Raw genomic sequence first — 15920 nt, 5'->3', positions numbered from 1 at the left:
AATCAAACTGAACTTTTCCCAAGTGAAACAGGTTCCTGTTTTTTCTTATGTACTTTGAAAAGTGAGGTATGTATTTGAGCATCTTTATTTTGACTTCTTGAAAGCTCCCCTGTTTTTTGTTTTTTAAGTACCTTTCCAATGATGAAATAATTGTGCCTGCTGGGATTGGGCAGAATCATTACTGACTGGGGCATTTGAAGTGATGCTGTGCTGATGACTTCAGTATTTAAATCCAAAGACAAATCTAATTGGTTGTGGATTAGTGTGATTGCCCGTGGAATATAATAAAATTATTTGTAAGAACAGAGTTTTCAAAATGCTTAAAATAGTTGAGTTTATTTTTTTTTTAAATAAGATGAAAAAATAAGGTAGCTGTTGCCACTGTAGTAGCAAAAAGGACAGTGTTATCTCTACGTTAGTGTAAGCAAGTAGACTTAGTTCTACTTAAAAAGTAAAAGAAAAAGCAGAGGTCATTAAAATCAAGTTGTGAAACAGAATTGTAAAATGTACCTACAGCTCTTTGGCTCTATGACTTTGGGGACTTCTTAATTCTGAATGTTCCTCAACATTTCTAACATATTTATTCAAATCTCAACTCCAATCTACTCCTGAAAGATAAGTTTTAGGTCTGTATAAAGATGTATTCGTAATTCCATTTTGAAGGACTTTAAAACATATTAATCATGACTGTGGAGTTTGTAATCTTATGGTACTTCAGAAAGTCAAGCATCACTGGGTCTTTTTCTCATTCTCATGGAAAACCTGCCCAGAGAAGGAAAGCAAAACAGCAGAGATGCTTCCCCCTTCATCTGCTGTCAGAAAATAAAGTCTAAGCAGGGCTAACTTGCACGTGAACAGCATTATGAGATGAGGGCCAATGCAGCCCTTTGTTTCTAAACAGCTTGTGCTTTAAAAAAAAAAAAATGTGGGTGGGGGCACTGTGTAATATTCCTGGCTTTTTCTAACTGGTGGTGTGTTTAGGAGTGGAGAGGGAGAAAAGTCCCCTTTGATAGTGTTTTAACTGCAAATGGATTCTACAAAAATGGACATTCATTGCTAGTATTCTAGCTGTTCTTTTCTGCAACTAAATACAAGCACAAATTAGTTTTAATATCTCAGCACCTCTCCTTTTTTCTTATCTGGGAATGTGAAAAAAAAAATTTCTGAAAGAAAAGTTCCCACAGTTGTAAAGATAACAGAACTGGCTTTAACCTCTTATGTCTGTTTTTAAGTCACAGACACAATAGTTTATAAACTAAATTCCCTTTTTTATTAGCCACTCTTCATTCTTTCTGTTTAAATCATTTGAAAGGATACGTGTGGGCCCCTATATCTTTTTCTCTCTATAAATCTTGTGATGATATGTTTTTCACACTGTTCTTATGATCGCACTGACACTGCAAGACAGGAAATCCAAGATGCTAAATTATATTCTTTCTTTAACATTCTGTGTCTATAAGATGCTGCAAGTTCTACGGTTAAACAAGAATTATGTTTAGTTATCTAGTCAGAAATGGGATTTTGTGTTCCCTGCCTAGATAGTACATAATTTGTAAATTTCAAAGTTCTTTTTTCTCTAACGTAAGCTAAATTTTTTTGTTTTAAAATTTTGTTTTTGCCATTATTGGTTAGTAATCTACAGTCACTTGGTCTAATGGCAGTGTTCCCCCATGCCAGCACCTCCTATAAGTGTAGCTAGTATCTAGAAGGCTAAACAATCTACATTAGCATCTTAGAATTTTACTCTATCCATCCAAGACTTCCAGATTGGAGGCCACATAATCTAGATGAAAAGAGTTAACATCTGCAGCTTTTATCCCTGTGCATAGAATTAGTTTTCTTTGGAACACACTGAGTTTTGTGGATTGGTGTGTGTCTTGGAATAGAAGACTGTTTTTAAAAGAATTCATTTTGACTTTGCTAGACAATCTTAAATTGAATACAGTGCAGTTCACTTGAATAATAAACGTATTGAGCACGCACTGTGTTATTGGCACTGAGAAAGTGCACATCATGCCACACTGAATGGACATCCCACTATCATGTTGAACAAGTCGTCATCTACAGAATCAAAGATTTCAGAACAGAAGAAAATGAGAAATGTATGAATAGAATACTAACTCAGTTAATTGGATGCTAAATTATACTCCTTAACATAATGATTCTCAAATTTTGGTTTTTAAATACTTCAGGGCATTTTTTATTATTTCCAGGGGTGTCGTGGTTATGAATTCTGAAAAGTCTTAAAACTATTTCAGGCACTATATACAAGGTGATCCTAGACTAGATATCAGTGATGAGACTCAACAGGTGACATTTTATGTGTCCAGATTGATTTTCACCTTATCCTGGGCCAAAAATGGTCCTTCAGCACTTTACAGTGACTAAAATGTTATCACTCAAGAATTATTCCTTTGGATCTTGTGAGGCTTTTTATCTTTGACATTCTCCCATTGTAAGACAGGGACCATTATCACTAATAAGTTATTCTAAATATAGTTATCCCACCGAATAGAAGTGCAGAAACACTTCTAAAGAAACAAGGCAACCTGTTTTAAGTGGTATTGTCTTGACTGAGGAGTTTAGGTTGCTCCTTCTGACCTTTTGACAAGCGTGACTTTTAAAACTTCAGGTTGGAAAAAATCAGGGGCCTAGAAAAATTAGCCTGAAAATGGGAAAATATCAGTGGAAAATCTAGATGAGTTTCCCCGAAGTTGGACTGCCTGATTGTTGCCTTCTCTAAGTCAAATAATACACATTTCTACGTCTCTTGTCTCTCCCTTCCATCACTCCTGTCAGTGACAGTGGCAAGCCGAGGATGGTTTGCCTGAAGCCTCCTGGTGTTTCTCCATCTTGCTTTCCTTCCACTCCCCACTTCTCCCCACCCCGACGCTAGGAAAGGCCGTGGGTGGACTCGCCATGCCACCGTGTGGCTAAAGAGTACATATTCTTCAGAGAAGTCAGTACAGGGAAAGGGGTGGTCTGTCTGTCTGGTCTGTCTCTCCTCCCGCTACTACGTGGACGTGCAACAGCATGTTGCCACTCTTCATTCAAGTGTTGTAAGCAGCATGTCTTCCTAAATCTCAGTATGGAGATAACGCTGTTGCATATCCCTATGACATTGGAACCTCTCCAGACCACATCTCTTTGCTCTGAGAGCAACTAAGTGCCAGCTAAGGGCTTGGGGGTTATGAGGAGACCACCAGGAAAAAGTGGAAAATGAAGGATCTGGTCCCTGTGTTCTTCCCTGGTTTGTAAACTTGAGTGTTCTCTGACTCTAGCTTCTTGGCTTAGACATCTCATTCGGGGGCTGCCTCAGTGATCAAGCTTTGGGACCCATCCACTTCCAATTTTGATCAGGCTTGAAAAACCCTCAGTCTTCCTCTCTAATTAGAGGCATCTGTGAGCTGTTCCTCCACTTTATGACTTCCTTCTGACAGTTTATCTGACCAGGTCCTGCAGAACAGATCAGTCTTGAGTTCCTAGAGCCTACCATTTGCCCATCATCTTTGGATCTCCCATCTTCCTAACTATTGCTCTGATGATTCTTCCTGTCTTTTTCTCCCCTGCTAATATTCTGTGATGGATCCTGAAATTTCCTTCTCCACCTTCCCCCCTCCCAACTCCCCCCACCTCACTGTTGTGAGGATGGCTTTCTATGGAAATTCTAGGGAAAAAAATTTTTGAGGTAAATATTCAGTAAGGTATGACATACATCTAGAGAACATACATGATGAATTTTTCTAAGAGCATTTATTTCAGACATTCTGCAAACATTCTGGTAGTCCACATGTATTAGGAATCACATCCTGATTTATGATTAAGGAAATAGGAGTATTATAACCATAGCCTTTTTGTTCAGTGAAGTGGTAGCAGGCAGAAATCATCTGTATGTCAAGTTTGTCAGCACTAGAAGCTTTTTCTTTTTCTTTTTTTTTCTTTCTGTCTCTCTTTTTTTTTTTTGGCTGCACCATGCAGCATGTAGTATCTTAGTTCCCAGACCAGGGATGGAACTCGCACCCCCTGCAGTGGAAGCACAGAGTCTTAACCGCTGGACCTCCAGGGAAGTCCCCCTGCCAACACCTTTTTTTTTTTTTTTTTAACATCTTTATTGGAGTATAGTTGCTTTAGAATGTTGTGTTAGTTTCTGCCGTATAACAAAGTGAATCAGCTATATGTATACATCTATCCCCATATCCACTCCCTCTTGCGTCTTCCTCCCACTCTCCCTATCCCACCCCTCTAGGTCTCACAAAGCACAGAGTTGATCTCCCTGTGCTATGCAGCTGCTTCCCACTAGCTATCTGTTTTACATTTGGTAGTGTATATATGTCAATGCTACTCTCTCACTTCATCCCAGCTTACCCTTCCCCCTTCCCTTGTCCTCAAGTGCATTCTCTACGTCTGCATCTTTATTCCTGTCCTGCCTCTAGGTTCATGAGAACCTTTTTTTTTTTTTTTAAGATTCCATTAGATGTGTTAGCATACGGTATTTGTTTTTCTCTTTCTGACTTATTTCACTCTGTATGACAGACTCTAGGTCCATCCACCTCACTACAAATAACTCAGTTTCATTTCTTTTTATGGCTGAGTAATATTCCATTGTATATATGTGCCACATCTTCTTTAGCCATTCATCTGTCAGTGGACACTTAGGTTGCTTCCATGTCCTGGCTATTGTAAATAGTGCTGCAATGAACATTGTGGACACCTTTTTTTTTTTTTTTTTGTAGAATCTTTTTCTTTCACCAAGTCCCAAGTTCAGAATGAGTTGTCTCAGATAAACTCCAGAATTGGCATACTGACTTGATTAACTGCATTGCCCTTAGGCTTAAGGATTTTATAATGTCTGTGTTTGTTTGCTCCTCCTCCAAAAGAGCAAACTCTCACCCACAGCCGATGTCAAAGTTTGCCATATCAGTGGCAGTTTGAGCAACATTAGCATAAAGCCAAAGTAAGACTGGGATGAACTGGTGCTTATGGAGCAGAAACCAGGCCAAGTAAATGTTAAGCAAAGATTTATGAGTAGAGGGAAAAACAACTGTTGGACAAAACTAAACATTTGAGCACTGCTCTTTGCCCAGCAGTGTGCTCAGAGCTCTCATGTATGTTTAATCCTCATGATAACCCTGTGAGGTTATAAGTGGTAGACTTTTCATTGTAGAGATAAGGGAGCAGAGTTCAAAGGGGGTGATTAGTCAAGACCACAACAAGTGAAAAAATCAAGTTTCAAACTCAGATCTCCAGACTTCAAGTTTGGGGCTCTTTGCACAGAAGGAAGCTGCTTTATCAAGCTGAGATCTGAGATCTGTTGTCTCAGTAACAGCAATAACAGTCAATCTGGTACCAGCTCGATTTAATCAAGTTAAAACTCTTATCCTTCTTACTTAGTTGGTTGTTCATATCATTTATTTGAAAATATTCTTAACTTCCCAACGTCTCATGCAGGGTGGAAGCTAATGAGCACATTTCCTCCACTAAAGATGTGTGAACTGCTCTCATGAACCACCTCAGCAATCGTAAACCCAGAAAGTCCACCTTCAAGTTGAATTTTCCTTTCTTTCAGAAGTCCAGACCCCTTGTAATCCTGAGGTGCCTTATGCCTCTTTCCTGTCTGCTTTGTTATTTCCAAAGAGGAGAAATGTAGCTTCTAGATTCACAATTTAGAATTGTGTGTAGTATTTCCCTCAGGAATCCTCATTCCTGCTCTACCCAGTTTGGCTCTCATAGTGTCTCAGACTTATACATTGCCTTAGGCTAGCTTTGAAATCTAATTAAACGACAGGAACAGGATCCTGGGGTGGGGCAGGATGGGGAGTCATCATGGTTTTCTTTCTGATGAACTGAAGTCCCTTTCAGATCTCTGTGAAGAATTAGGAGCAAAACAAGGAACACAGTTGGGGTTCAGATCCACCTTCAGGGCATAGTCTCCACAACCCAGAGGAATTCATGGAAACGCTATACACTACATACAACTGCAATATGCTTGTTTCCTTCTCCAGTCTGGGACATGGTGAAGCTCATCACAAGAGCCAATGTGTGGGTTATACTCATAGAAGTGTACTGTTACCATGGAACAGTTGTTTATGAGATGACTTGAGTTGTCTTAAGAGCACAGAACATCTTATCCAAAGTACAGAATACCCTTGGATATAGCTATCAGAACTCCTAATTTCCCACCCCTGTGGTGACCAGACAGACGCCGTGAACACTGTCTGGATGGGAAGGAAAAAATAGAAGTGGTTTGGAGCTTCCTGACTTCCTCATGGACTCTATGCCTGCTGTCACCTCCATCTGTCTGAATTTCAGCCTCTACCTGTATATCCTGCTCCGGTAGCCTCATCTTCCTCAGGTTAAATGTTAAGAACGTGCTCTGGGGAGCTACGCTGTCCTTGTCCTCTGCAGAGGATGGTTTAGAATGAGGATTCACTGTCATAGGTTTAGTAGGTGGTTTGACTACATTTTCCAGATAAGACACTTCCTTGATCAAGGACTCACATTTCTTTTTTTAATTTAATTTAATTTATTTATTTATTTTTGCGGTACGCGGGCCTCTCACTGTTGTGGCCTCTCCCGTTGCGGAGCACAGGCTCTGGACGCGCAGGCTCAGCGGCCATGGCTCACAGAACCAGCCGTTCCGCGGCATGTGGGATCTTCCCGGACCGGGGCACGAACCCGTGTCCCCTGCATCGGCAGGCGGACTCTCAACCACTCCGCCACCAGGGAAGCCCAAGGACTCACATTTCTTGAGCAGGATTGAGATCATAAGGTATAGATAGACCCACGAAGGTTTTAGTTGATTTCTACCTGATCCTTACTGCTTTTTTTCTCTCTTCCTCCCAAGTAGTCAAAATGGTAGCCCTCTTCTTGGTTTAGCTCCCCCCTAATCAGAGGAAGGGAATTTATATGGGACTTTCCTACATTAACTGATAATACTCACTCTAAAGAACCCTTTAAAACCTAGTCTCTAAAAGTAGTGGTACATTATGACATCTGTAGGTGAATTTGTATCTTCCATATTAAAAATATTTTCGGATTGGGAATTTGTAGGATTTGAGGAGAGCTTGCTCTGTGTTTGTTAGTTACCTGTGTAGTGGATGAATTGTTAGTATTTTTTTTTAGTGCTGTTTTTACCAACTGGTTACTTTTCTCAATAATTAAAAACTCTGTTTAGTACTTAGGTGACATACCTATTGTGTTTGAGCCCAGCATGAGTTTAGCCTGCAAGAAGTATTCACTAAAGTGAAGACTTGCTGATTGAGTAAAGGACCAAATACAAACAGCAGTTGTTTGGTCATTATTTACTTTCCTTCAAGGGTCATCACAGTATTAGAACTTTTGTAGTTAAAATACAGATTAAGGTAGAGAGATGGGTAATCTTCATGTTCTTCCCCCCCAGAAAACTTCCTTTAGCCACCTTGGTTTCTTTCTTGTAGCTTCTCAACAAATTGCCCTTCACTTGAGTGAGACTTCATTGGCTCAAATGCCTGCAGAGTTTTGGGTGGCCAAGAAAATGACTGTATATAAGCTTTTAAGTGGAAATTATTTATTTATATAGTTTTCATAAAAACAGAAGTGAATGAGGGTTTCTTTTTCCTATCAAAAGTACGTAACTGCCAGCAGCAGCAGCCATGACCTAATCTTTGGCACGTGAAGATGATTTTCCAGCAGCCAGATCCACAAAGTGCTTGTGGAAGGTGCCATCTCTGGCATCTGAGGATCCCTAAGGTTCCTTTGGAGACCAAGATGCAGTAGAAGAACCTGTGGTTACGGTAACTCTTCTCTTCAGCTGGAGCTTCAGGCTCGCAGCTGGTATGTATACCTTCTTTGTAAATTAGGTATTTTCTTGAATCCTTCCTAAGGGTGGAAGACAAGTGTATTCAGTCCCTTGACAACATTCTTTTCCTGGCCATTCACCAGGCTGAGGGAGTTTTCACTGTCTTATTCCATTCCAGAGGAAACCAGGTCTTTGGAAAATTAGTGTTTAATTTCCAGGCCCTGAGGTTACATATTTTACTAAGCCCACTTGACTAATAAAGGAAATTCATTAATGACTGCAGTGAATTAATCCCACGTTCAGTTTCTTGTTCTCTCTAACTGGAATAATGTTAGCTACGTGAGGAAGTCCCCAAGCCATCAGAAGTTGTTGGGGTGAAGTATGAGGACCCACTGAACTCTGATATTTAGGGTACACACATGATTCTTATTGCATTGTTTGAATGAGTGTGATTCCTGGATCCTGCCCCAAGACTGCAGTCAGGGTTCACTTGGGCTCTAACCAGCAGTGTTCCCTTGGCTGATGTGACTCAGTAATTCTGATCATAATGGGATCATTGGGATAGCTTTCTGCTGTTCTGTCTTTAAAATCACTTATTCTCTGGCTTAATTATTGCTAGTTTATTTTCTCACCTTCTGAAAATTACCTGTTGGTTGGAAGTCATTCTTCCAGTTAGAAACAGGCACTTAGAAAACAATTACCAGTATTAGGCAGTCTGGTTTGGGGACAAATTTTGAAGAAGTTGAATAGAAAGACAGCCTTTCTGTCTGGCGATATAGCTTTCTTACTGCCTCAGCAGCTTCCTATTACAGGAACCAGTAGTACTTGGCTTTCCTTCTGTTTGTAGAAATCTTACACCGTTCAGCCCTTCAGCCCTTGTACCCGCTGCAGAGTTCTTCCCCTACCCCTCCAGGTTGTGCTGCTTTCCTTCTCCCCAGATACTGATTCCTGTGGAGCTCTACTGTCTGATGGTCTTTGCACACTGGCTGTGTCCGAGGTCATCATCTGTCTTCCCTATCTGCTCCTTTCCAAATGCCATGTGTAGGTGTTTGAGGGAAGTGGATTCTTGGGTCGTTCGCCAGGGGTAGGACTAAGTCTTTTGGACTTAAACCATGTGAGTGGCCTGAAAGGAATGGTCATACCTGGAGGAGGTGCCATCCAGTATCAAGTAAACAATTACCTTCAGGCAATTTGGATCCAGGTAAGTAACTGCTATGTGTCTCTCCATGGTACCTTTTGATGGGGACAATTTTAGAATATCAGACCTTTGGAATGGTCCAATTTCCAAGTGCCTTCTGTACAGGTGTTTTGCAAATATACCAATATAAAGGTATACTTAGAAGAAATATGGTGAGGTGTGCAGACCAGACCTCTGGATTTATAGCAGGGTGTAGGATGGGTATGTTTTTACTGCCTTTGTAGCAGCTTAGTGTTTCCTGGCACATTGTAAGTGCTCAATAAACCATAGCTGCTGTGATCATTTTTAGTACTATTATTTAAGAATTCAGTGTGAGAAGTTAGTATGGAGAATTCTCAATTGGGAGAGTATATACTCTTAAAATCTTTATTTTTTTTTAATTGTAGAGATTTACTTTAAGCCTGTAAACATATTGCCTCTAGTTAAAATGAATTAAATTCTTTTTTTTAATTAAATTCTTCCTATAGCTTGAGCTTAATATAGTAGTGTGACTTTAGTAATTGCTTTCAGTCCTAGAGGTCAGTAAGTAGAGCTGTTTCTTATTAACTTGTTAGGGTACCTGAAATGCTTTGCCTACCCAGGGCCCACTCCAGTGGACTAAGCAGTTAGAAATTAGAACAGGAGGATTGCTGATAGATCACTTCTTTTATACTGTTGCTGAAACTCTGATTATGTAAACTCTTAAAATTTTTTTTCATTTTGTTTTCAAATATCCTATGAGGAGCTCCCCTGCTTGAGTTGTAAGACTGGTGTAGACACTCTTCATGAGACTTAACATGGCTTTTCCGTTTCTTAATTACACTGCATGATCCTTACATAGTCCTTCCTTCTCCTGGGCAAGAGTACCTTCTAAACATTTATAACGAACAGTGTTTATTTTCTTGCAGTTGAACTGGCAATGATCATGGACCGTTTGTATGGCGGTGTCTGCTATGCTGGCATTGATACGGACCCAGAGCTGAAGTACCCCAAAGGTGCTGGCCGCGTGGCATTCTCCAATCAGCAGAGTTACATTGCAGCCATCAGCGCTCGCTTTGTGCAGCTCCAACACAATGACATTGACAAACGGGTAAGCAACTGCTCAGGGTATAATTGCTATGGGAAAGAAATGAAATTTATTCTGTGGGCCCCTGGGGAGAAAAGCACCTTGTGATCAAAGTGAGCAGCTCTGCCTTACATGACATTAGTCCATGAGTCCATCTAGGCTGCCTGAAAAAGAGAGTGCCCTTTGTATTTAAGGCGTTAATGAACTTTCTGCCTCACCCATCCCCAGGGTGATGTTACACTTACGAAAATAACACTGCAGAATTTAGCAAAGCAAACCAGTGCCGTTCAAAATATGATGCCCACAGCACGTTAACGAAGATTGAGAGCTGGTAATCTGCTTGACCCATGTGGTACTCTTAAAACAAACAAACTTGAACTAACATTTAATGTTAATATTCAGGAGTATATATAAAATTTTGAAGTTCTGGTTTCTTTTAAAATTGCAAGAACATAGGGACTTCCCTGGCATTCCAGTGGTTAAGACTCCATGCTTCCACTGCAGGGGGCACGGGTTCAATTCCTGGTTGGGGAACTAAGATCCTACATGCCACGCAGCATGGCCAAAAAAAATTGCAAGAGCATACGTGGTAGCAGTCATTGGAGCCAAATAGCTGCTGTCCCCTCCAGTCCCCTCTCCAACTCCCATAGTTCTCCTGCTCATACCAAATATGCATATCCATTACCTGCCTCTTTGCTCATTGGTGTTACCTACCTGACCAGTAGAGGCACTCAGATTTGCTAACTCTCATCTAAACAGGGGGCAGTAGAGCTCTAGGGCATTGGTGTGTTCAGTTGGGTTTGGAGACAGACACAGGTTTAAATCCCTTAAATTCCAGCTCTGCTGCTGTTTGGAAGCTTGGGGGGAATAGAAGGTGTTAGTAGCTAATCTGGGACCTGTATTGATAGATTAAAAGATCAAGTGGGAGAACATCAAGTCTAAACACCTCCCTATGCAATTGTACAGTGGTTGTTAATGCTTCCAGCAAAGGCTGTTCTTGGGGCATACACTGGACTAGAATAAGTAAAGTAGTAAATATGTTGTATTACAAAGTTTCACCTATACTCTCTATGGTTGGCTGACTAATTTTGCGTAGTAGACCTAAGTTTCTTAGGAGGTGAAAGTTTCAATTGGTGATGAATTTTTTTATAGTCAACAAGATTACATTTTCTTTAAGACATAGATCAAATTACAAAAGCCAGTGCTTAAAATAAATAGTCTATTTGCTGCATCTACTGGGATCCTTAAAAGTAAGTAGTGGTGGTTTGTTTTTTAATTAAAATGAATGAAGTTTTACAGAATGTTGAAACACTCTGAATCAGTGGAAACTCAGGGGTGATAAACATTAAGCTCCATTCCTAGTTTTCAAGTGCCCACAGCACCCCTTCTGTATCAGTAATTCCCCTACAGACTGTAAGCTCCACAGAGCTTACCCATTGCTTGATGTACAGACACAGTAGATGCTTGATAAACCTTTGTTGAATTGACAATGGTGTTATGTGGAGTGTTCTCTTAACTACTGCTGCTGGTGGAGTTGCTAGTGCCTATACATTTGTGAGTCTGAAGCCCCAGATTCCATTACATTTAGACCGCTTTTGCCCCCATCACTGGTGATCCCAGGAAATAAACTTAACCTGAAGAGCGCTTATGTTCTCATCTCTATCAAAGTAGCTTTCTTTGTTCCCCTCTGAAGCCAGAACTAATGAGACTTCTCAGGAGGTAGGTCCTAGAGATGATAAAAGAAGGTTCCACTTGCTCATGCTTATATCTTTCCTTTGCTCTCACCCTAACAACCTCCTGGCCTATTCCTTAGTTAGAAGGAAACACACTTATCCCAGGGATTACAGTAATCTTTGAACCCCTTTAAGCATCATAGAAAATTCAGGCACTATTTGTTTTATTGCCTGCCTCTGCTCTCACACCTGCTATGCTCATGCCCTCAGCATTGATTCCCATCCGACTTTGACGTAGGTAAAAAAGAAAGAAGTGGGTTTTCTTTTGTTAGCATAATCATAGGCCATGCTATAGAAATGTATTTGGCATATCAAACTTCTCAAGACTCAGGAAAGCCATTGACTGTTTTCTGCTCATTGTATTTGGGTTAACCATACCCTCCATATCTTAGAGTAGTTCTTGATAAACATTTAGGGTCACAACAGTCAGTTGTAATGGAAGGAGTATGGAGTTTGAAGCTAGAACAGATTCCACTACAGTTAAACCTTTGCTGCACCAGTCACTGGTGACTCAAGCAAGTTACTCAGTGCCGGGAGCCTTGGGTCCTCATCTGCAACTCCCTCCTGGGGGTGGTGTGAAGATTAAATGAGATTTGAAGATTGAACAGCCAGAGTCATATGGCAGTTAATAGATGCTTAACTGGCACTTGCTGGTTAATAGTATTCATCTTGCTGGAAGTATACTTACACTGTTGTTAATTTTACGTAGCTTGAACTTTATCAGTTGCTCTGCTGAAGATGCAGTGAAAAGATACACTGGTTAGTGAAAAGGGCACTGGCTAGAGTCAGATGACCAGGTTTAGATCTGGTCCTGTTCCTGGTGGGCTGTGTGATTTTGAGCAGGTCACTTTTAAATTCTGAGTTTCAGTGTATAATGAGGGCAGTAGTAATAGCTTTGTGTATCCGACTAGATTGTTGAGAAGCCCAGAAGAGATACTGAGCAAGAAAGTAATATATACAGTGTGACTCACTGGCCACATGTAGAGTGGGACTGTTGTGGGCAAAAGAATGCCATCTCCATCCACATGGTGTCAAAAGGGACCTATCAGTTCCTTCAGTGCCCTAGGATGAGAGTCATGTAAGTGGGAGAACTGGAAATCATTGAAAGTGATGGATTCCTTTCTCTCCCTGTCTCCCAGCTCCATCTTCATGCTCTTTGTTTGCCCTGACCAAGGTGCAGACCATTTTCTTCATTATAAGAGAAGGAAGTCAGCTTCCATCTTGAGTGGGGCTCCTTTTTCACCGGTCTTCTGTGAATATTACACTCCTCTCTCCCAAACTGTTACTCTGTCCTCTTGTTTTCTTCTTGCTTTGAACATGGCCAGCAATACCTTATTTTGTTGTCTCTGGCATTCTGAGCCTCTGTTAACTGCACCATTTGCTGTAGATGCTTTTTTAGGTTGATTCTACTTTTATATTTATGTGTCTTTCTTCTAAAGCTTAAGTTTGAGCTTTCCAGAGAGCTCCCATTATATGTAAGCATATTAGTATTTCCTTAGGTAATGCCCTTTTTCTTTCTCAGGGGCTCTGTTCTTGATTGAGCATGGAGAATTTCTGTCGTCAGGCACACCCTTCTTTCCTGAATAACCCTTCCAGGTTTTTAGCAATAATCTCATAGCTAAGGTTTTGAAGCTTTGAAAGTCAGTGGCAGGTGTCTACCTGTGCCCACAATCCCTTTTCCTTGCTATTGCAAATTCCAAGATGCTATAGTCTTTTTCTCCTTCATTCTAATGTTAGCCTAAAGTTGCTTTTAAACCGAGGCCTTGACTATTTTGAATAGCTTCAGCCTTTATTATCCTCCTGGTCAAAGGAATCTCTTTTGCTGTCTGTATCATTATAAATGTAGATTCAGTGGAATCAGCAGATTTAAAAAACAAAAACAAGTATAGATGGCATTTTACAGGCCACTTGCTTCGTGTTTGCAGCCCTTTCCTCTTTCACTGTTTGCCCCATACGGAGAGTGGGAGAGGGCCTCCTGCAGAGCAGCAGTGTCTGGAATCATGGAAGTTCTAGCACTGTTTAAGGTGTATGTATGTTCTCAGGCTGCACCTTTCCTAGGTAAACTGTGGGAGGTAAATGAAGAAGGATCTGATTGGTATATTTCATTAACCTCTTTTATATCCAACCACAGTTTTTGAAAAAAGACATCTTTTGAGAGTTTATATGTTTATGTATCGTCGTTGTTGTTGTTGCTGCTCTTTGGCTAAGCTTTTAGATGGAGTGATTTATGGGGAAAATACAACCTTTATAGATTTGATTTCTTCTCGTCATCGTAGAGACTTCTGGCTTGCCTATGAATATAAAATATGCCAATATGCAACAGTTACAGAAACAGCTGCACGTATGGCTTTGGCACTTTTATCTCTGCTGTCATCTCACTCATCCGTGTCATCATCTTTAAAGAAGAGGTGATTTAAAAACTTTTTGTTTTGGTAACAACTTTATTGAGATATAATTCATATACCCTACAAATCAACAATTTAAAGTATTCAATTCAGTTTTTAATATATTTACATAGTTGTACAATCATCACCACAGTCAATTTTAGAACACAGGAAAAAGTATTTGAATGTGCATCGTTCAAGTCTGCAATCAAAGGATCAATTGAATAATGACCCCAGTGAGGACACAGGGAGCTGGGGGATAGTGCATTTATCCTGTATAATTTTACTCAGCTCATTAGAGGGAGGGGATCCTACTTATTAACTTGTGCTCTTTGAAGTCACAGGAACAAGGCAGCCCAGGCTGTTGGGGCAAATTTCTGCCCCCTGCTATGGCAGTAATTAGGCTCCCCCGAGGAATATGTGACTTGCTGGAGTGGGCTGATAAATCTACGCATCAACAAGGTTTTCGCCATAGTATGCGTAGCAATGGGAGGACTCGCAGAGGTGGAAGAGGCTTCTAATGGTAGTTCCTTACGCAGCTGCCATGATCTTGACTCTGCCACCTGTGCCCAGGTGAATGGGAGTGCTTGGCACTTGGCTGACATTCAGTAAGTGTGTAGAATAAACTAGGACGGTATATGGGAGAGCAAGGACTAGAAGCAACTCCAATTTCAACTTTTGCCCAATTCCAATTCATTCTTTACATTAAAAAACTAAAGCGATCTTTTAAAATCATGATTTGAATCACATCTTTCCCTCCTTTAAACCTTTTGATTATGTTCTGCTGCTCTTTGGTTAAAGGTCAAAGTCCTTAATTAACACTGCCTGCATGACCCTTCGTGTACTACATACTACCTCTGCCTCAGCTCCCATTTCCTCATCTTGAGCCAATCACAACTGGCCTTTTTCTCTATTTTACAGGGTGATTATGGATACTGTTTCCTCTGCCTGCCTAAAGCTCACTTTTCCTTCAGGTCTCAGCTTAATTGTGAAAATTTTAGGAATCCTTTCTTCAGTGGATCTTACATCTTCCCCATAGATCATTGTCATAATACCATCTACTATTCCTTTGTGGCATTAAATACCTCTGTAATGAAGCAATGCTTTAATGTCCACCTATGCTTCTAGACTGCAGTCGATGAGGGCAGTCAATGACTGTGTGTCTCTCGTGTTAGCTACTGTATACTCAATAATTGACACACAGTGGACACACATTATTTAATTATATTTGAATGAATGAATGAGTTGTTGAATGAATGCTGATTGAGAGCTTCCAGATGGGAAGCCCTTTGGCATGTCCAACTGTCCACCAGAGGGCACTCTGCACAGCTTTCTTTTTTTACTTAGTTAAGCACGCACTTGAGTAATAAAGAAGTTTAGGTTTTGCTGTTTATCATATCAAAAAGTATTCTTTGACACTTATAGTACATTAAAGCTAGACTTTAACTTGGGCATGACCTCATCCAACCCCCTTTATTTGCAACAGAGAAGAATCTAGGAGAGGCTTGGAGACTCTCAAGACACCTGTAATTGACATGAGAGCTGCCTCTGCTTATGGAACTCCCTTCCCGAACACTGCTGCTCATCCAGGGTCTAATGTTTCTTTAAACCCACTTTTTCTATGAAGTCATTTTTCCACAGACCTGGGTAGGAACCCCTGAGTTGTATTATAGGTCCTTTAGTTAGTTTTATACATGTTTCCATATTTCATGTAACTTTTCAGGTGAACATATACTGCACAGAGCAGGGCACATCTGGAGTTTGATATCAGGATTTGTCAGTA

General features: G+C 40.5%; 1 protein-coding gene across 3 annotated transcripts in view; it reads left to right on the top strand.

Annotated features, from left to right (window-relative positions):
- Positions 1-15920, top strand: part of CPEB3 (cytoplasmic polyadenylation element binding protein 3) — a 178426-nt gene that overhangs the window by 144941 nt on the left and 17565 nt on the right. For all 3 annotated transcript variants that reach the window (XM_060126201.1, XM_060126202.1, XM_060126200.1), the window contains exon 9: positions 9863-10044. In XM_060126201.1, the coding sequence (XP_059982184.1) occupies positions 9863-10044 (182 nt within the window). The remainder of the gene's footprint in view (positions 1-9862; positions 10045-15920) is intronic.

Source organism: Lagenorhynchus albirostris, chromosome 16, assembly GCF_949774975.1.
Source record: "Lagenorhynchus albirostris chromosome 16, mLagAlb1.1, whole genome shotgun sequence".
NCBI classification, from domain to species: Eukaryota; Metazoa; Chordata; class Mammalia; order Artiodactyla; family Delphinidae; genus Lagenorhynchus; species Lagenorhynchus albirostris.
The sequence above is the reverse complement of the archived record's forward strand: the minus strand, read 5'-3'. Positions and strand labels throughout refer to the sequence as shown.